The sequence below is a fragment of the Leptodactylus fuscus genome, chromosome 5 (assembly GCF_031893055.1).
Source record: "Leptodactylus fuscus isolate aLepFus1 chromosome 5, aLepFus1.hap2, whole genome shotgun sequence".
Classification (NCBI taxonomy): domain Eukaryota; kingdom Metazoa; phylum Chordata; class Amphibia; order Anura; family Leptodactylidae; genus Leptodactylus; species Leptodactylus fuscus.
Window position 1 is genome coordinate 89,649,921 of NC_134269.1, and position 18,255 is coordinate 89,668,175.

Here is an 18,255-nt window from a genome sequence, read left to right on the forward strand (position 1 = left end):
AAAAACTATACTGGAAGAGACCATTAATAGAAGCATTGTACATTGTGGGGCCACTACTGAAAGACTTTTATTGTTTTATACTGTGTGGAGCCACTAACAGAAGTATTATATTGTGCGGGGCTACTAATAGAAGCGTTATACTGTGTGGGGCCACTAACAGAAGCATTATATTGTGTGGGGCCACTAACAGAAGCATTACACTGTGTGGGGCCACTAATGGAAGCGTTATACTGTGTGGGTCCACTAATGTAGGCATTACACTGTGTGGGGCCACTAATGGAAGTGTTATACTGTGTGGGGCCACTAACAGAAGCATTATATTGTGTGGGGCCACTAATGGAAGCATTACACTGTGTTGGGCTATTAACTGAAGCATTACACTGTGTAGGGCCACTAATGGAATCATTATACTGCGTGAGGCTACTAACTGAAGCATTACACTGTGTGGGGCCACTAATGGAAGCATTATACTGCATGGGGCTACTAACTGAAGCATTATACTGTGCGGGGCTACTAATGGAAGCATTATACTGCGTGGGGCTACTAATGGAAGCGTTATACTGTGTGGGGCCACTAACAGAAGCATTATACTGTGCGGGGCTACTAATGGAAGCGTTATACAGTGTGGGGCCACTAATGGAAGCATTATACTGTGCGGGGCTACTAATGGAAGCGTTATACTGTGCGGGGCCACTAATGGAAGCATTATACTGTGCGGGGCTACTAATGGAAGCGTTATACTGTGTGGGGCCACTAATGGAATCATTACACTGTGTGGGGCCACTAATGGAAGCGTTATACTGTGTGGGGCCACTAATGGAAGCATTATACTGTGCGGGGCTACTAATGGAAGCGTTATACTGTGTGGGGCCACTAATGGAAGAATTATACTGCGTGGGGCTACTAACTGAAGCATTATACTGTGCGGGGCTACTAATGGAAGCGTTATACTGTGTGGGGCCACTAATGGAAGCATTATACTGTGCGGGGCTACTAATGGAAGCGTTATACTGTGCGGGGCTACTAATGGAAGCGTTATACTGTGTGGGGCCACTAATGGAATTATTACACTGTGTGGGGCCACTAATGGAAGCGTTATACTGTGTGGGGCCACTAATGGAAGCATTATACTGTGCGGGGCTACTAATGGAAGCGTTATACTGTGTGGGGCCACTAATGGAATCATTACACTGTGTGGGGCCACTAATGGAAGCGTTATACTGTGTGGGGCCACTAATGGAAGCATTATACTGTGTGGGGCTACTAATGGAAGCGTTATACTGTGTGGGGCCACTAATGGAAGCATTATACTGTGCGGGGCTACTAATGGAAGCGTTATACTGTGTGGGGCCACTAACAGAAGCATTATACTGTGCGGGGCTACTAATGGAAGCGTTATACTGTGTGGGGCCACTAATGGAAGCATTATACTGTGCGGGGCTACTAATGGAAGCGTTATACTGTGTGGGGCCACTAATGGAATTATTACACTGTGTGGGGCCACTAATGGAAGCGTTATACTGTGTGGGGCCACTAATGGAAGCATTATACTGTGCGGGGCTACTAATGGAAGCGTTATACTGTGTGGGGCCACTAATGGAATCATTACACTGTGTGGGGCCACTAATGGAAGCGTTATACTGTGTGGGGCCACTAATGGAAGCATTATACTGTGCGGGGCTACTAATGGAAGCGTTATACTGTGTGGGGCCACTAACAGAAGCATTATACTGTGCGGGGCCACTAATGGAAGCATTATACTGCGTGGGGCTACTAACTGAAGCATTACACTGTGTGGGGCCACTAATGGAAGCATTACACTGTGTGGGGCTACTAACTGAAGTATTATACTGCGTGGGGCTACTAACTGAAGCATTATACTGTGTGGGGCCACCATTAGTGAGGCCCCAGTGTCAGTGTGGATTAACCAGTGAGGCCCGAGAATATAAGATATTGTTAGACACAAAATGCCTTTATGGTTTGTTTACAAAAGGCAGTTGTATTTAACATGTTAAAATCATTTGTTTTACCTGTAAAAGCTGCACAGCTAAATAAAAGCACCTCAGGTAATGTGCAGGTTTCCAAGGAATTAGTGACTGACGTTTTCTTACAAACATAGGCTTTATAGGTCATTTAAGTTTCTTCTCTCTGTGTTTTAATTCAGACATGATGACTTAAAAGAAATGTTGGACAGTAACAAGGACTCTCTGAAATTGGAAGCTATGAAGAGAATAGTTGCTGTAAGTGTTTTTTTTTTTTATCTTTTATTTATGGCTTTGTGCACACACACAAACATAACATATTGTAATATCTCTTTTTTTCATAGATGATAGCTCGAGGAAAGAATACATCTGACCTATTTCCAGCTGTTGTGAAAAATGTGGCCTGCAAGAACATAGAGGTGAGATGACATTAATATCCTAGTTGGATAAAGTAACACTAAATAATATCAGCAGCTGATACGAATGATGCGTCAAGGAAGAATTAGTAATATTATTCACACATATATGATATGTATGTATAAAAATGGCTTTTTTTTCACTTTCTGCCATCAATCCCCTTTATTGCAGCTCAGCTTCTCTTCAGGTCAAAATGGCGTGTTTCCAGTCACCAATAGATAGGCCTTAAAGATAATTTTCACCAAAAATTCTGTATATTCAGATTCATATGTTAGAGCAGTGGCTAAAGTTTGTTCCTCATATTTCAGCTATTTTTTTTCTATTCATTTTTAACAAGAAGAGCAGCCAAAGCAGTGGCCACCCTTAGGCTAATACCCCACGTAGCGAGATGCAGCAAAAAAGCACTGTGCAAAAAAAGGAATGTTCCTTGCAGATTATTTTCTGCTATGTGTGAATGGGATTAGCCAGAATCCCAACCGCTTTTATAAAACACTGTAATTTTTGACGCGGTGTTTCCGCTGTGACAGAATCGAAGCATTTACACTGTGTGGGGCCCCAACCTTTTTCACATAGCAAATGCTTTCACTTCAAAAAGCTTTATCCGATTTTATACAACATAGAAAATGGGTATCATTTGGAGTTGTATAAAATCTAAGAGAACTAAAATAGACACAGGAATTAGGGTAAGTGAAACAAAATCTTACAATTAAACCTCTGGAAACTGATCATTACCAAAAATACCTCATCATAAAGTGGCATTGTTATCACAGTTGATAAAGGGGCAGAGGACCCCTACAATCAACTTTACACATTGAGAGATTGAAAACTGTGCGATCCAAAAAGGACTCCTTAAGTTTGCAATTGATTTAACCCTCAGTAATGAAGTCTACGTAAAAGTACCGTAATAGTCATGAATATTTTTTGTTCTTAGGTGAAGAAATTGGTTTATGTTTATTTGGTCCGATATGCTGAAGAACAACAGGATTTGGCACTTCTCTCCATTTCTACCTTTCAGAGAGGGTTAAAGGTTAGTTGAGTAATGATGGTATTCTTAATATGTGCTTCTATTTGTTGAATGTAGTGTCAGTGTTCCAGAAACCCACTCACTACACAAACACGTGTGTCTAGATCTGACTTCTAAAGAGGAACTCCACTGTCACATTCACCTATTGCTTTAGGCTACAAAGGAGCAAAGCAACCCCAACATCTGCACATCCACACAGAAAGCAGTCAGTGAGCTTCACAAATAACTAACACGACTTGTTTTCTAGAGAAGACTTCTCAGCAGTCATTTTAGGATTATAAATAAAGGGAACCTCTGTGTTATTGAATCCACCATTGACAACAGGTGGTGGACCTCCTCTTAAAGTTCCCTACCCACTTTCCCTACAGAGTGACCTTTGTGCAGAACAGTCTCCACATAGGTCAATGAGAAGTAATTTTCAGTCTACAGTTTTCTATGTCTGTATGTGGCTGCTATAAAGCATACTTCAGAACTGGTCTCAACAAAGCAGAGCAGAAGCTCAGGTAAGATAGCTGCCTGAATAATGTAAAAATAGGATAAAGAATTACAATTAAAAAAAAATCAGCAAAGGAAAGGTTAAATAATTGATCCTTCACAGGATGGGGTCAATATATGGTGGAAAAAACACCTGACAGGTTCCCTTTAAATTGTGAAAACCTTATGATACTTTAAACCATTGCAGACATGCGTATTGATATTAATTGTGCTCTCTTCTACAGGATCCCAATCAGCTGATCCGTGCCAGTGCTTTGCGTGTTCTCTCTAGTATCCGTGTGCCAATCATTGTGCCAATAATGATGCTTGCAATAAAAGAAGCAGCTTCAGACATGTCTCCTTATGTCCGAAAGACAGCAGCACATGCTATACCCAAACTGTATAGGTAACAACAAGATAGTTACACTTGACACAAAATATCTTTATTAATCACAAAGTCTAAAAGAGAACCTGTCTTTGTTGCCTATTGCAGCCTATCACAGTGCATTTCTTTTCTGCTTGTGGTAAATGAAGCTGCATTGTCAGAAACGTAGCTAGGGATTTGGCACAAGAAGGGCAAACATATCCAAGTCGGCCTCCTACGTGGGTATAAGTTTATACAGTATAGGAAAAATGTTGTGATTTACAGATGATTAAAGTATTATTAGTTTAATATTAAAGGGGTTGGCCACTTTCAGACCAATAATGACAAACAAATTTACAATTAAAAGATATACAATTTTCCAATATACTTTCTGTATCAATTCCTCACGTTTTTTAGATTTCGGCTTGCTGTCATTCATTCTGTTACTTCTAGAGGATAAAACTCTGACCATGGTCATGTGATTTACGGTCCATGGTCATGTGGTGAGCACACAGGTGCACAGCTGTTTACCAGGCAGATGTCTGATTATTGTGCCATGACTATGACCTGTAAGGCTGCAGTGCTAACCACTGAGTCACCGTGTGTCCCCCGCAGCACATGGATTTCCTGTGACTGTGGACTACAGAGATGTAGGCAGTTAACATGGAATAATATTATTGTCTGTACTGCACCATATTATTTTCTGTTAGATGCAATGATTTTTGGGAAGAATCGTTTTGTAATATAACCGATTGATGGTACAACTAGGCCTAATAAAGATCTGGACCCCATGCTGATCAGCTGTATCGGTCAGCCTTCGATTCTGGAAGATAGGTAGCAGACAGAGTCAAATGCAGAAAGTGCCATCTGTTGTATGGTGGGGTGGAGAGCACTGCTCCTGTTCAAGTCCATGACCTATTCTTGTTCTTTTTGCACTTTCATTGCATCAGAATAACATGACTATGTGTAATCTGAGATTTCCTGCAGTTTTGCATCCTTTGATAAAATTAAAAAAAAAAAAAAAAAAAAAAACATTACATTGAACAGGCTGTCTTTCTCTCTCCTCTGAAATTAGCCATCATATAGAAAATATTAATCTTCTTAAATAATGCATAATCTGCTGATGCAAGTCCAGTGGGACACTCACTGTACAAGTGTAATCCTACATTCACATCTGAGTCGCTGTTTGGATACTTCGCAGCATGTGTCAAAAATTTTCAAACAGAAATGTCTTGCAAGTCCGACTTTTTCGTCTGGCGATTTCATCTGACATATCCCATTATAATTAATGGGGTATGTCGGACTCCGTATGTGACCACAGACAGACCAGAACAATGGGTAGGACAACGCTAAAGTGAACCTCGTGTTAGGTGGACATACACACTCTGATCACACTGCCCTGTCCTTGGTGTCTGTGCTGTTTTCCATCCCATACTGACAATGTATTAGGAGCCCTGAGCTGCTGAATGGCTTCTGTCCTACTCTTATCAAATAAGATAAGAATGGCATTGCTGCCCTGCATTACAATATAGCAGTAGTTTATGGTTTGTTTGTTTTTCTTTTTCAAAGGCATCTCATAACATACTAAATTTGCATCTCTTTTTCTATCATAACATTTTCTATCTTCTTATATAACGCCTAAGGTTGGAATTGTGCATGCCTAAAAAGTATGCCACAAGGGTTACTATATCCCCAAACGTCACCTGTATGGGGCCTTTGTGAAGTGTTCAGGGACTTATTAAACCATGCCCTGATACGTATTTTGGGAAAGAAATATGCAAATAAGTCCTCCATGGTGGAAAAGGAGAACTTGCTGTAATACCTCCTTTCAGAAAGCAGCAGGCATTGATTTATAGGGAGCTAAGACTTGTTCAATCAGCTGATACCTTGTATGCATGTACATCCTGTATATGATGCTGCTGAACCTGTGAGCGGCACCTCAGTTAAAAAAAAAAAACGCTTTCTGGGAATTTTCTAATTCATAATAGTGTAGTATTTTTGAGCATTTATATGCTTTACATAGATAAACATTTCTGTAATATGCCCCCAAAAGACTCTTTCTGGTGTTTTTCACTGTTCCACAAATTATTGTTTTGCAGCTTGGATTCGGACCAGAAAGATCAACTAATAGAAGTAATTGAGAAACTTTTATCTGACAAAACCACAGTGAGTTCCAGTAAATCTCTAATTCTGCTAGGACTAATTCGTATCTATGAGGAAACATTTCAGGTTGTGATCGATTTCTCTGGAGCAATTAAAGGATTGTACATCTTCACATTATTATTTTTTTTATTGAAATGTATATACCGTATTTTTCGGACTATAAGACGCACCCAGGTTTTAGAGGAGAAAAATAGGGAAAAAAAATTTTCAGGCAAAAAATGGTAAAATATTTAATATATGGGAGTTGTAGTTTTGGAACAGCTGCAAGGCCACATTGACAGGTGACCCTGCAGCTGTACGGGGATGTATAGGGCGTTTTTTTTGTGGGGCCAGGTGTAGACCGGGCATTTTCAGACACAGGGATACCTAATGTATATGTTTCACAGTAATGTTATACTTTTATATGTATTCTAGGGAAAGGATGTGAACTTTTATTTATTTTATTTTTTATTATATTTTTTTTAAGTGTTTTTTTTTTTTTTTTACTATTTTATTATCCCCCGCCTAGGGGGCTTGAACCTGCAATCATTTGATTGCAAGTCCCATAGACGGCAATACAAGTGTATTGCCGTCTATGGGAGATTCTATACATTACTATCGCGGAGGGTCATAGACCAGCCGCGATAGTAATATATATCTATGACAAGCCTCGGAGCCTTCATTAGGCTCCCGGCTGTCATCGGAACAGGTCGGCTCCTGCGGCCTCGCCGTGCAGGAGCCGGCCTGCATCACTAAAGGTATGGGGCCGGTGGGGGGGGGGGGGGCTAACTGACTGTCAGGACCTGCGGTGGAGGAGTGGGTTTGCAGCATGGCCTCGCTACTGCCACCGCTGGTTTTCTTCAGCGGCAGTAACGCGGCAATCTGCAGGCCCCGGCAGCTAAGACAGTCCCCGGCATCTGCTGTAATAGACCGGCGGATGCCGGGGAGTGTCTTAGCTGCCGGGGCCTGCAGTATTGTCACACTTCTGCCGCTGAAGAAAACCAGCGGTGGCAGTAGCGCGGCCATGCTGCAAACCCACATTCAGACTATAAGACGCACCCTCATTTTCCTCCGAAATTTGGGGGAAAAAAAGTGCGTCTTATAGTCCGAAAAATACGGTACTTTGTACTAAAAAAAAAAACCTGAGGCCAAGGCCCCACGTGGCATAAATGCCGCAGCAAAAAAATTATGATATTGGTCGCTCCTATGTGAATCTTTTCCATGACTGGTAAAACAGTAAATGTATTGTCATTACAAGCATGCTATTTGTAGTAAAATAATTAACATGAATTAGGGTCAGGGGACACTCGTCCACATCAGGGAGAGTGTGTGCCTACATAGGCAGTACGGAGACTTACAAGTCATTCCTGCTCTGCTAGGGATTATGGGTAAAAAAATATGCAAATCTACTCTCCTGGATGGAATTAGGAGAACAGAGTGCACTCTGTACATCACCCTATAGAGGGCAGCATCCTTAACATCATGAACGACTCAGTTATAAAGTCTTTTAATCATGATGTGGATTTAATTGCCAAATCAGTATTTCTGTCCCAAAAGGAACAGATTCCCAGTTTTAACATGAATTAGGAACATTCAGATAAATGACAGTTCAAGTTGGCTATTATAATTTTCTACCAGAAAGCAGGTATATTCATGTTACAGGCAACTAGGCAAGAAAGAAGCAGTACTTTACCACTAAGGACAAGGATGTCATTATACCACATGCCATAACGATGATAGAGTACATTTAGCCTTTAAGTACTATCATGGTGTCTATCATACACCACTGTCCTACACATATCATTATGATAGACACCATGATAGTACTTAAGGGTTAAGAAGCCTACCAGGATTAGCAACTTGTCTTTATGTAGTGGAGATATGTAAGTCTGTCAAAGAATGATATAATGAACATTATAATTAATGTTTTCACTTTTTTTTTTCAAAGCTGGTTGCAGGAAGTGTAGTAATGGCTTTTGAAGAAGTGTGTCCTGAGCGCATTGATCTAATACATAAGAATTATCGCAAGTTGTGTAATCTGCTAATTGATGTGGAGGAATGGGGGCAGGTAGTCATTATCAACATGCTCACACGATATGCAAGGACCCAGTTTCTGAACCCTAACCAAAATGTAAGTTACATCTTCATTCCCTCTAATATGCCATACCATGTGTTTTCTAATATTCTTGCAAGATGTGCTTTATTTCTGGCTTCATGTTCAGTATATGTCTTACTGGTATTGTTTTCTCCCTCCAGTCTTTATGATTAGTTAAAGCAATATACAATTGTCAGCTTCTTTTTGCTAATAGATATACGTAGATAAATCCAGCACTCTCCGGACTCAAAATAGCTTAAAAACTTCCATATTTTATTTCTTCATACGATAAAAATGACAATCCATATTCATGAAGGTGCTGCACCAGAAGACAAAGCGCATCACTGGTGAACTTTGCTACGCGTTTCGGAACATAGTTCCTTCCTCATGGCATGAGGCATGCTATTTTGAGTCCGGAGAGTGCTGGATTTATCTACGTATATCTATTTTCAATTGACCGAGTTGAGTCCCTCGGTGTCCGTGCATTCCGGAAACAAGAATATGTTTACAGATTGAGAAGTGGGTGAGCTGAACTCTTTCTATATCTACATATTCTTTTTGCTAACCTTTCTCTGAGTTTTTTGTTTAATATGTTGACAGGAGTCTCTTTTAGAAGAAAATCCAGAAAAGGCTTTCTATGGCTCAGATGATGACGAAGGAAGCAAAGAGGAAAAGGCAGAACCATCATCTATTGTGAAACGCAAGCCTTACATTATGGACCCAGACCACCGTCTTCTTCTTCGCAACACCAAGCCCCTCTTACAGAGTCGCAATGCTGCTGTAATACAATGATTTTTATTTTTTTAAATAGATGCATATGGACATACCCAGTGGTCATTTGCCATATTGCTAATTTATACGTAAAATATATGATATTTAAAATATCAGATTATATCCAAACTATCAATTTATCTTATGACAGACTTATTATGCTTTTTAACAATGGCTGGGTTTAAAGTAGCCAGTAGCCTTACAAGTACACAAAGATAGTATTAGAGGATTTTCACACAACTGTGCTGGTTCTCGGTTGTGTTTTGCATTGATTTGAGTGGTATTCGTTGTTTTTTATTTTTATTTTTTTAACAGACTCATTCACACCAATAGGTGAATCGAGTATATGAAAATGATCCATGAAACAAATAGAGCATGTCCAATTTTATGGCCAACATATGGCCAACAAATTCTTACATTTGAATAGGGAATTATATACAGTGCTCATAAGTGCTCATTTAGATTTTTTTTCTTTTAATTTACATTTTTTTTTATAGGTGGTTATGGCAGTGGCACAATTGTACTTTCATCTAGCACCAAAAGCAGAAGTTGGTGTCATAGCAAAGGCCTTGGTTCGCTTGTTACGTAGTCACAGGTAACAAACATTGAATAGACTCTCTGCTTATTGAATTGTGCGTCCTCTTTGTTAGGAAGCCACATCAGCTGGAAGCAATTCATGAGACTTTCTGCTTCTCTTGTGGTGTTTCAGTTTTTCCGTTAGACAAACAATGCAGTATTAAGAAACTTTGTTGTTTACAAGGACATAGATGTACATGACATATATTCATCTTTACTTCATGTATGCAGAACTTTATCTTCCATTACAAAAATAAATAAACATGATGACGGAAGACAGTTTCCGTCATATTGTTTACATTAGTGTCAATGGGGACGAACACAGAATCTGTATGTGACCGTTCTCTCTGATCAGTTTAGTGTCCGTTGGTGTCATCCTATGATGGAAGACAGCAACGGACATTAGAATGGTAGTGTGAACTCCCCCTTAATATTTTGACATCACCAAAACAGTGGTCCAATCAAAAATTAGTAAAACATATTTGTCATCCTCACAGTAGTGAACACTTCTTATACATATAAACATAAACTACTAAGACATGATCACAATGTAGTAATGCATATAATTTATTTGCACACAAATGTCTTCCTCCCAATATGGTACAGCCTATAAACTGAAGCATTCGGTAGTGTGATATCAGCACTAAAAAGCCCAGACTATCAATAGGCAAAGACACATTATTCTGACATTATCATTGCAGTCAATAAATGCACAACTAATTTGGGTCACCATCTATGTAAGCACAATACTCTAACATAATTTCAGTATAACAAAGCCTAACAAACACAGATACTGCAGTATCTTCACAATAGAGCAAAACCTATAGCTACAAACACACAATTATTGTAGCGCCCAGAATATGGAGTGTAGTTTAGAAATTTACATGCTATTGTGGTATGAGCACAAAGCAACATGCAGTAAAATCACCATAAGAAACTACAATAAATAGTCACACACTGTTGTGACATTACCACAATGGATTACAAACTAAACACACAAACACATATTGTGACGTCAACATAAAAGAGAGCGCAGCCTTTAAATGCACACACTATTGTAACTTACAAATTTATTAAAGGGGTTATGTGTGCAATAATATAGCTTATACCGTGCATCCCCTAGTCTCCCAGACTACCGTTTATTACCTGTGTGGAGGTCAGCTGGGAAGACTAGAACTGTCATTACTCTTTCTTCTCTACTCTTGGTCACACGACAAACCGCATTTTACTCAATGAACCTACAGCCAGAATAGAGGGGAGTCGGAAAAATCAGTGAAATTCAACAGGGAAGACAGAGGAACAAGAGCTCTGACAGTTCCCGCAGACATCCCTTTTTAGACCATTGTACCATGGCTTCTTAATAACTGTGCCACACATCACGGGAGGTCTTTAAAAAATTTCCACCATTACTTTTAGATCACAGAATAGTATAGATAATACAAAATAGGATACGTGACAAAAAAAGATTTTGGTTTATTGATAGATGCAAGTGCAATGCTTTAATTTGAGGTACAAATGTAATTACGGAGACCAGTAAATCTGAAGCCAAATTATGTCTTTGCTCTGTTTTGGCAATGACATTTTCATACTGACCTTTTAAGCAGTAGTGTAGGCATATAAAACATTGGGGCAGATTTATTAAGACTGACAAATCATATGCTAGTCTTAATAAAGACTCTGATTGGTACAGGGAACGGTCATGTACTGGGATGTCCAGTATCTTCTTAAATTGGCTAGATGTCCTTGCTCCAGAATTGAAATCTGTATCAGTTAGTATCTGGTGTAGTTTTCCATTTGATGATGTGGTGAGCATGCCATAGAATGGGGGCTGTGGCGCATGTTTCGAACAAGAAAGGACCTTGTGCCAAACTTGTGCCACAATATCATCCTTCTGCACCAGAAAACTGGCATAGAGGTTGATAGATCTGCCCCTTTACCTTTTCACTTCCCTATTCTGTATTTCTGTAAAAAGTCCCAAATTAAATTATATGTTATTTTATTTCTCTAATTTTCAATCTCCTGAAGTTCCTCTTTTATATTATACAATTTTCATTTCCTTTTCATATTTTTGTCACGTATGGGTCGTCCTAGCATGTGACACAGGTGCGGCTGTCAGAGGTCAGCTCACTCCAATCACTTAGTCTTGCACTCACCCTTCACTCAGGCTTCAAACTGAGTGTAAATCGCACCCCAACACAGTCCACGCACCCCAAATACATGCTGCTACCACCACTTATTTGGCTCTGTGAAAACCTCGCTCATATATACATGCGTCTCTCCAACAGTCAGACACAAACACACTTCAATACGGGTAATGGGTTTACAGAGCAACACAAAGTATCCTTAAATTTAACAATTTAATATTTACAAAGGGTTAATTGCTATATATATACAAGAAACAAAAACAAAATAACACAAAATTGTAAACAGCCTTAAAAATAAATGGGAGGAAACGAAAAAATACTTAAGAGTCTTTGGTCCAGGAGCTTTGAGAATCTTCAGATGGAAATGGACACATCCAGCTCTCTTAGCTGTCTCCACAGTTTTGACACCAGTTGTAAGGTATCATGGTCTCTTAGGTTTTGTGTTTAGCCACACCTACCTGCCAGGGTGCCCCCCTCCTCTCCTCTTATTCCCTGAGGTAGGAAATCCAGGGATCATATTTATCTGAGAAAGAGGTATTTCTTTCTTTGCCTTGGAGAGCTGTGTGTCTACTGGGCTCTGAGGTTAGTTCAAGGTCACCGTACTCCTTCCACTAAATGGCTCAACCAAGACGTCCTAAAACCGTAGACTGGATGATAGCAAACAAAACATTCACTAAAGATATAATAATACATATTATCTTATTATAATACTATCATTACAGTAATACATTGCTTATTACATCACAATTTTGTGTTTATATTTTCATTGTTGCTTTTATTATAATAATAATTATTTCCCTTTCCAGTGAGGTCCAGTTTGTTGTACTACAGAATGTGGCCACTATGTCTATAAAGAGAAGGGTATGTGAAAGCTGCCATGATCCTTAAAATTACAATAAGATAATAATAAATAATAATAAATGTTATTTATATAGCGGCAACATATTCCGCAGCACTGTACATTTTGTAGGGTTCAAATACAGACAGAAAGATACATTACAGAGTAATAATCAGCTCACAGAACCGGACTGAGGGCCCTGCTCCCAAGAGCTTACAATCTATGAGGTAGAGGGGGTGACACGAGGTAGCAGGGGCAGCATTGCTTAAACAGAGGTCATACAATGTTGTAAAGGTTACTGTCATTACACAAACATAAAACTTTATGAGCTGTCACTAGTCATGTCCTTTGACATGTGGATGGAGCTTGGACATATAAAGTTACCCTGAAATGGCATCATATCATGTGGGGTAATGTGGGAGCTGGGACAGAGGAGGGTTAAATTTTGGGGATTCAAATTATAGTATGGAAGGGTTTACATTAGAAATTGTGATAGGCCTGTCTGAAAAGATGTTAGTTTGCGTTTAAAACTGTAAAAATTGGGAATTAATCTGATTGTCCGGGGTAGAGCATTCCAGAGAAGTGGTGCAGCTCGGGAGAAGTCTTGTATACGAGCGTGGGAGGTTCTGATAATAGAGGATGTAAGTGTTAGGTCATTGAGTGATCGGAGAACACGGGTTGGGTGGTAGACAGAGATGAGGGAGGAAATGTAGAGAAGTGCAGCATTATGGAGAGCCTTGTGGATGAGGGGGATAACTTTATATTTTATTCTATAATGAATAGGCAGCCAATGTAGTGACTGGCACAGACCCGAGGCATCGCTGTAGCGTCTAGACTGATAGATGAGCCTGGCCGCTGCATTCAGAATAGATTGTAGAGGGGAGAGTTTAGTGAGGGGAAGACCGATTAGTAAGGAGTTACAGTAGTCAAGGCGAGAATGAATCAGAGAGACAATAAGTGTCTTTAATGTATCTCTGGTAAGGAAAGGGTGTATTCTGGAGATGTTTTTGAGGTATCAAGATAATATGATTCTTTTGAATCTTTTTAGATAGATATGTCAAAAATGTTAAAATGTGAGTACACCTTTAGGCTAAAGTACTACGTAGTGGGTCACAGCAAAAAAAAAAAAAACATGACAGCAACGAATCGCATTTTTCCCGCAGCCCTATAGGAAGTCCACTGGTGTGTCTGCTGCGCTCAATTTCCCACAGTGTGTGAATGGGATCCTGCAGAGAGAAAAACAGCAAAAACACAATGAAAACGCAGCAGAAAAAAATGTGCTGTGTTTTTTAGCTGCATTCTGCAGTGTGGGGCCTTAGCCTTAGGCCAGTTGCAGACGACCTTGACCGTGTATTTCACGGATAACTCACACATTCATTATTCTCTATGGGCCAGTACACACGACCGTCAATTTCACAGTCCCGTGTGCAGGCTGACAGTCCAGGCCACAAAATATAGAACCTGATGCTATTTCTGTCCTATTTTGTGGCCCTTGCTTCCATGGCTCCTATTTATTGAAAGGAGCCGTGGAAGCACAGCCCGTGCACAGACAGCTCACGAGGGACATCCGCATGTCTCCTGTGTGCCTCCCGTGCTTTTATTTCACGGCAGGCCAGTTGCACACAGTCTTCTGCATCTGGCCTTAAACACAGTGATGAAATGTAAATGATGTTGCTATTCTAATTGTTGATTTTTTTTTTTTTTTTTCCCCCCTTAGGGAATGTTTGAACCATACTTAAAAAGTTTCTATATTCGATCTACTGACCCAACCCAGATTAAGATTTTGAAGGTAATTTGTCAATTTGCGGTCATATTGTGTTTCATACAAACTAACTTGGTGTAAAGTGCCACAAACAACCATATCAGAATGTAGAATATGTCTCTCTCAGATGCTGTATATAAGCTTGAAGACACTTTCCTCTTTTCCTTACATACCTTCCACACTTTTGTACCCTTGTAAATTCAGTCTCGGCAATAACTTGTACAATAAGGTAAGAATCATTACATGACCAGACATTTGCACCCTGAGAGCTAGTAATACTAATTTCTTCTCTGAGGGATTTTATTCACTAGGTAGTTGTCAGACAAATTTTAATTGTAATTGGCTTTAATAATACAGAAAAATGTAGTGCATCTGAGAAATTTTGATAACTGCCTTATTCAAATTTTTTATCCTGCGCAGCTGGAAGTCTTAACAAATCTGGCTAATGAGACCAACATTTCCATCATTTTACGAGAATTCCAAGTACGTATGTGGCAGAAATTACATGACACATCAACAATTGGTTTGTGAAAAATAAGTGGAGTATCTAGGCATATAAGGGATAAGATAAATGATTGAGTGCTATATGTCTGTAAAATGGGCTGTCCAGCTTTATCGATAGGAAAGGACATCAATTTTAGATAATCAAGGTTCCAACTGCCAAACCATGCAGATCAGCTGTATCCCCGTCCCAGCACAAGCTGCAGAGTTCACTTACCATAGTGAGTACTGTAGTGTTTGTCCCCTTCAAGTCTATAGGACAGCTGCTGCGGTACCCAGTATGGCCACTATTAGAGGCATCGCAGCTTGAGTTGGCATGGGGGAAAATAGCTGATTTCCAAATCAGTTTTAAAAGTTAGATAATCCTTTGTAAGCCGATGACTGGCAAAATAATGAGGGGGTGTACATCTCACCGAGACTACTAAGGTGGGTGAGATGAGAAAACTCCAGAAAGAATGTTTCTCAGCAGATAACTATTGTCTGCTGAGGGTTATTTCAAAGTTGGTTGATAGTGGGACCTGTCATTCCACCCCCCTCCAGTCCACACTTTCGGGATGTTCTGGCAGGGACTCAGCTGCAGAGAGTTTCCTCGTCAAGGAGGCTTAAGAAGTCAGCTCCAGCAGCAACACTTTGGCAGAGCTTGGCTGGAGAGCTGACAGAGAGGTCATATTTTTGGAGCTGTGTCCTGAATGAATCTACTGGCTTTTGATTTCTGTGGTTCTAGGTGAGGTAACCTATTCTATGTATAGTTAGAGCCTAGCCGGGCAGGTATTTATTTTTGTATTGTTTCCTTTTGTTGCTGCACTACCTTTTTGAGTGAAAATTAAATTCTACCTTTGTTTTGGACTAAAGAAACTGGATTTTTGTGTCTATGCCACCCCACCTAGCAACCCCAGACCCTGACACCTTTTAAAAAATGCAAAGCCCAAAAATAATTAAAAAAAATAGTGCAATGTACTTATCTTAATCTTTTCAGACTTACATTCGTAGCATGGATAAAGATTTTGTGGCTGCTTCAATACAGGCCATTGGCCGATGTGCTACTAACATTGGTAAAGTCCGAGATACTTGTCTTAATGGACTCGTCCAGCTGCTATCAAACCGGGATGGTAAGATAAATAGTGTTACTAAGGCTACTTCCTACTCTTACAAGAAATCACAAGTTATATTAATAAGTAAATTGGTTTCCTGGAAATAACCGTGACCCATGTGGGTGCTATGAATGAGTGGCTGTATGTTAGGCACTAACTCCCCTACTCAATAATACTCCCTTTTCTCCCCCTACTCTACAATACCTCCTTTACTCCATGAGAAAAGTGCATTACAGTTGTTTACCATTATCATGTTAGTGATATGAAACAATGAAAAGGTCTGTAGCATAAAAGTACTATACATAATTAATAGAGATGAGCGAACAGTGTTCTATCGAACTCATGTTCGATCGGATATTAGGCTGTTCGGCATGTTCGAATCGAATCGAACACCGCGTGGTAAAGTGCGCCATTACTCGATTCCCCTCCCACCTTCCCTGGCGCCTTTTTTGCTCCAATAACAGCGCTGGGTAGGTGGGACAGGAACTACGACACCGGTGACGTTGAAAAAAGTAGGCAAAACCCATTGGCTGCCGAAAACATGTGACCTCTAATTTAAAAGAACAGCGACGCCCAGCTTCGCGTCATTCTGAGCTTGCAATTCACCGAGGACGGAGGTTTCCGTCCAGCTAGCTAGGGCTTAGATTCTGGGTAGGCAGGGACAGGCTAGGATAGGAAGGAGAAGACAACCAACAGCTCTTGTAAGAGCTAAATTCCAGGGAGAAGCTTGTCAGTGTAACGTGGCACTGACGGGCTCAATCGCCGCAACCCAGCTTTCCCAGGATCCTGAATGGAATACACTGTCAGTGTATTCCCGTATACCCGATATATACCCCGATACCCGTTCCAACGGTGTGCCCCCCCACCTTCACCCCAGAAATACCCTGCAAGTCCCCTAGCAATAGAATTGGGGCTATATACACCCACAATTTTTACTACTGGTATACAGTGCCATTGTCTGACTGGGAATTCAAAGAATATATTGGGAATACAAATACCCTCATTTCTTGCTACTGCCATATAGTGCCAGTTTCTGACTGGTAATTCAAAGAATATATTGGGGTTACGTGCACCCACAATTTTTACTACTGGTATACAGTGCCATTGTCTGACTGGGAATTCAAAGAATATATTGGGAATACAAATACCCTCATTTCTTGCTACTGCCATATAGTGCCAGTGTCTGACTGGGAATTCAAAGAATATATTGGGGTTACGTGCACCCACAATTTTTACTACTGGTATACAGTGCCATTGTCTGACTGGGAATTCAAAGAGTATATTGGGAATACAAATACCCTCATTTCTTGCTACTGCCATATAGTGCCAGTTTCTGACTGGGAATTCAAAGAATATATTGGGGTTACGTGCACCCACAATTTTTACTACTGGTATACAGTGCCATTGTCTGACTGGGAATTCAAAGAGTATATTGGGAATACAAATACCCTCATTTCTTGCTACTGCCATATAGTGCCAGTGTCTGACTGGGAATTCAAAGAATATATTGGGGTTACGTGCACCCACAATTTTTACTACTGGTATACAGTGCCATTGTCTGACTGGGAATTCAAAGAGTATATTGGGAATACAAATACCCTCATTTCTTGCTACTGCCATATAGTGCCAGTTTCTGACTGGGAATTCAAAGAATATATTGGGGTTACGTGCACCCACAATTTTTACTACTGGTATACAGTGCCATTGTCTGACTGGGAATTCAAAGAATATATTGGGGTTATAAATACCCTCATTTCTTGCTACTGCCATATAGTGCCAGTTTCTGACTGGGAATTCAAAGAATATATTGGGGTTACGTGCACCCACAATTTTTACTACTGGTATACAGTGCCATTGTCTGACTGGGAATTCAAAGAATATATTGGGGTTATAAATACCCTCATTTCTTGCTACTGCCATATAGTGCCAGTTTCTGACTGGTAATTCAAAGAATATATTGGGGTTACGTGCACCCACAATTTTTACTACTGGTATACAGTGCCATTGTCTGACTGGGAATTCAAAGAGTATATTGGGAATACAAATACCCTCATTTCTTGCTACTGCCATATAG

The 18,255-nt window shown here is 40.1% G+C and overlaps 2 protein-coding genes across 4 annotated transcripts in view; both read left to right on the forward strand.

The window, feature by feature from the left end:
* Positions 1–18,255, forward strand: part of AP3B2 (adaptor related protein complex 3 subunit beta 2) — a 75,790-nt gene that overhangs the window by 24,850 nt on the left and 32,685 nt on the right. For all 3 annotated transcript variants that reach the window (XM_075273679.1, XM_075273680.1, XM_075273681.1), the window contains exons 2-13: positions 2,165–2,240; positions 2,327–2,401; positions 3,331–3,426; positions 4,143–4,303; positions 6,361–6,427; positions 8,352–8,534; positions 9,099–9,278; positions 9,767–9,864; positions 12,796–12,850; positions 14,545–14,616; positions 15,010–15,072; positions 16,067–16,199. In XM_075273679.1, coding sequence (XP_075129780.1) covers positions 2,165–2,240; positions 2,327–2,401; positions 3,331–3,426; positions 4,143–4,303; positions 6,361–6,427; positions 8,352–8,534; positions 9,099–9,278; positions 9,767–9,864; positions 12,796–12,850; positions 14,545–14,616; positions 15,010–15,072; positions 16,067–16,199 — 1,259 coding nt within the window. The remainder of the gene's footprint in view (positions 1–2,164; positions 2,241–2,326; positions 2,402–3,330; positions 3,427–4,142; positions 4,304–6,360; positions 6,428–8,351; positions 8,535–9,098; positions 9,279–9,766; positions 9,865–12,795; positions 12,851–14,544; positions 14,617–15,009; positions 15,073–16,066; positions 16,200–18,255) is intronic.
* The window catches only part of RPS17 (ribosomal protein S17), a 161,821-nt gene that overhangs the window by 5,257 nt on the left and 138,309 nt on the right, over positions 1–18,255 (forward strand). The gene's annotated exons all lie outside the window — the stretch shown is intronic.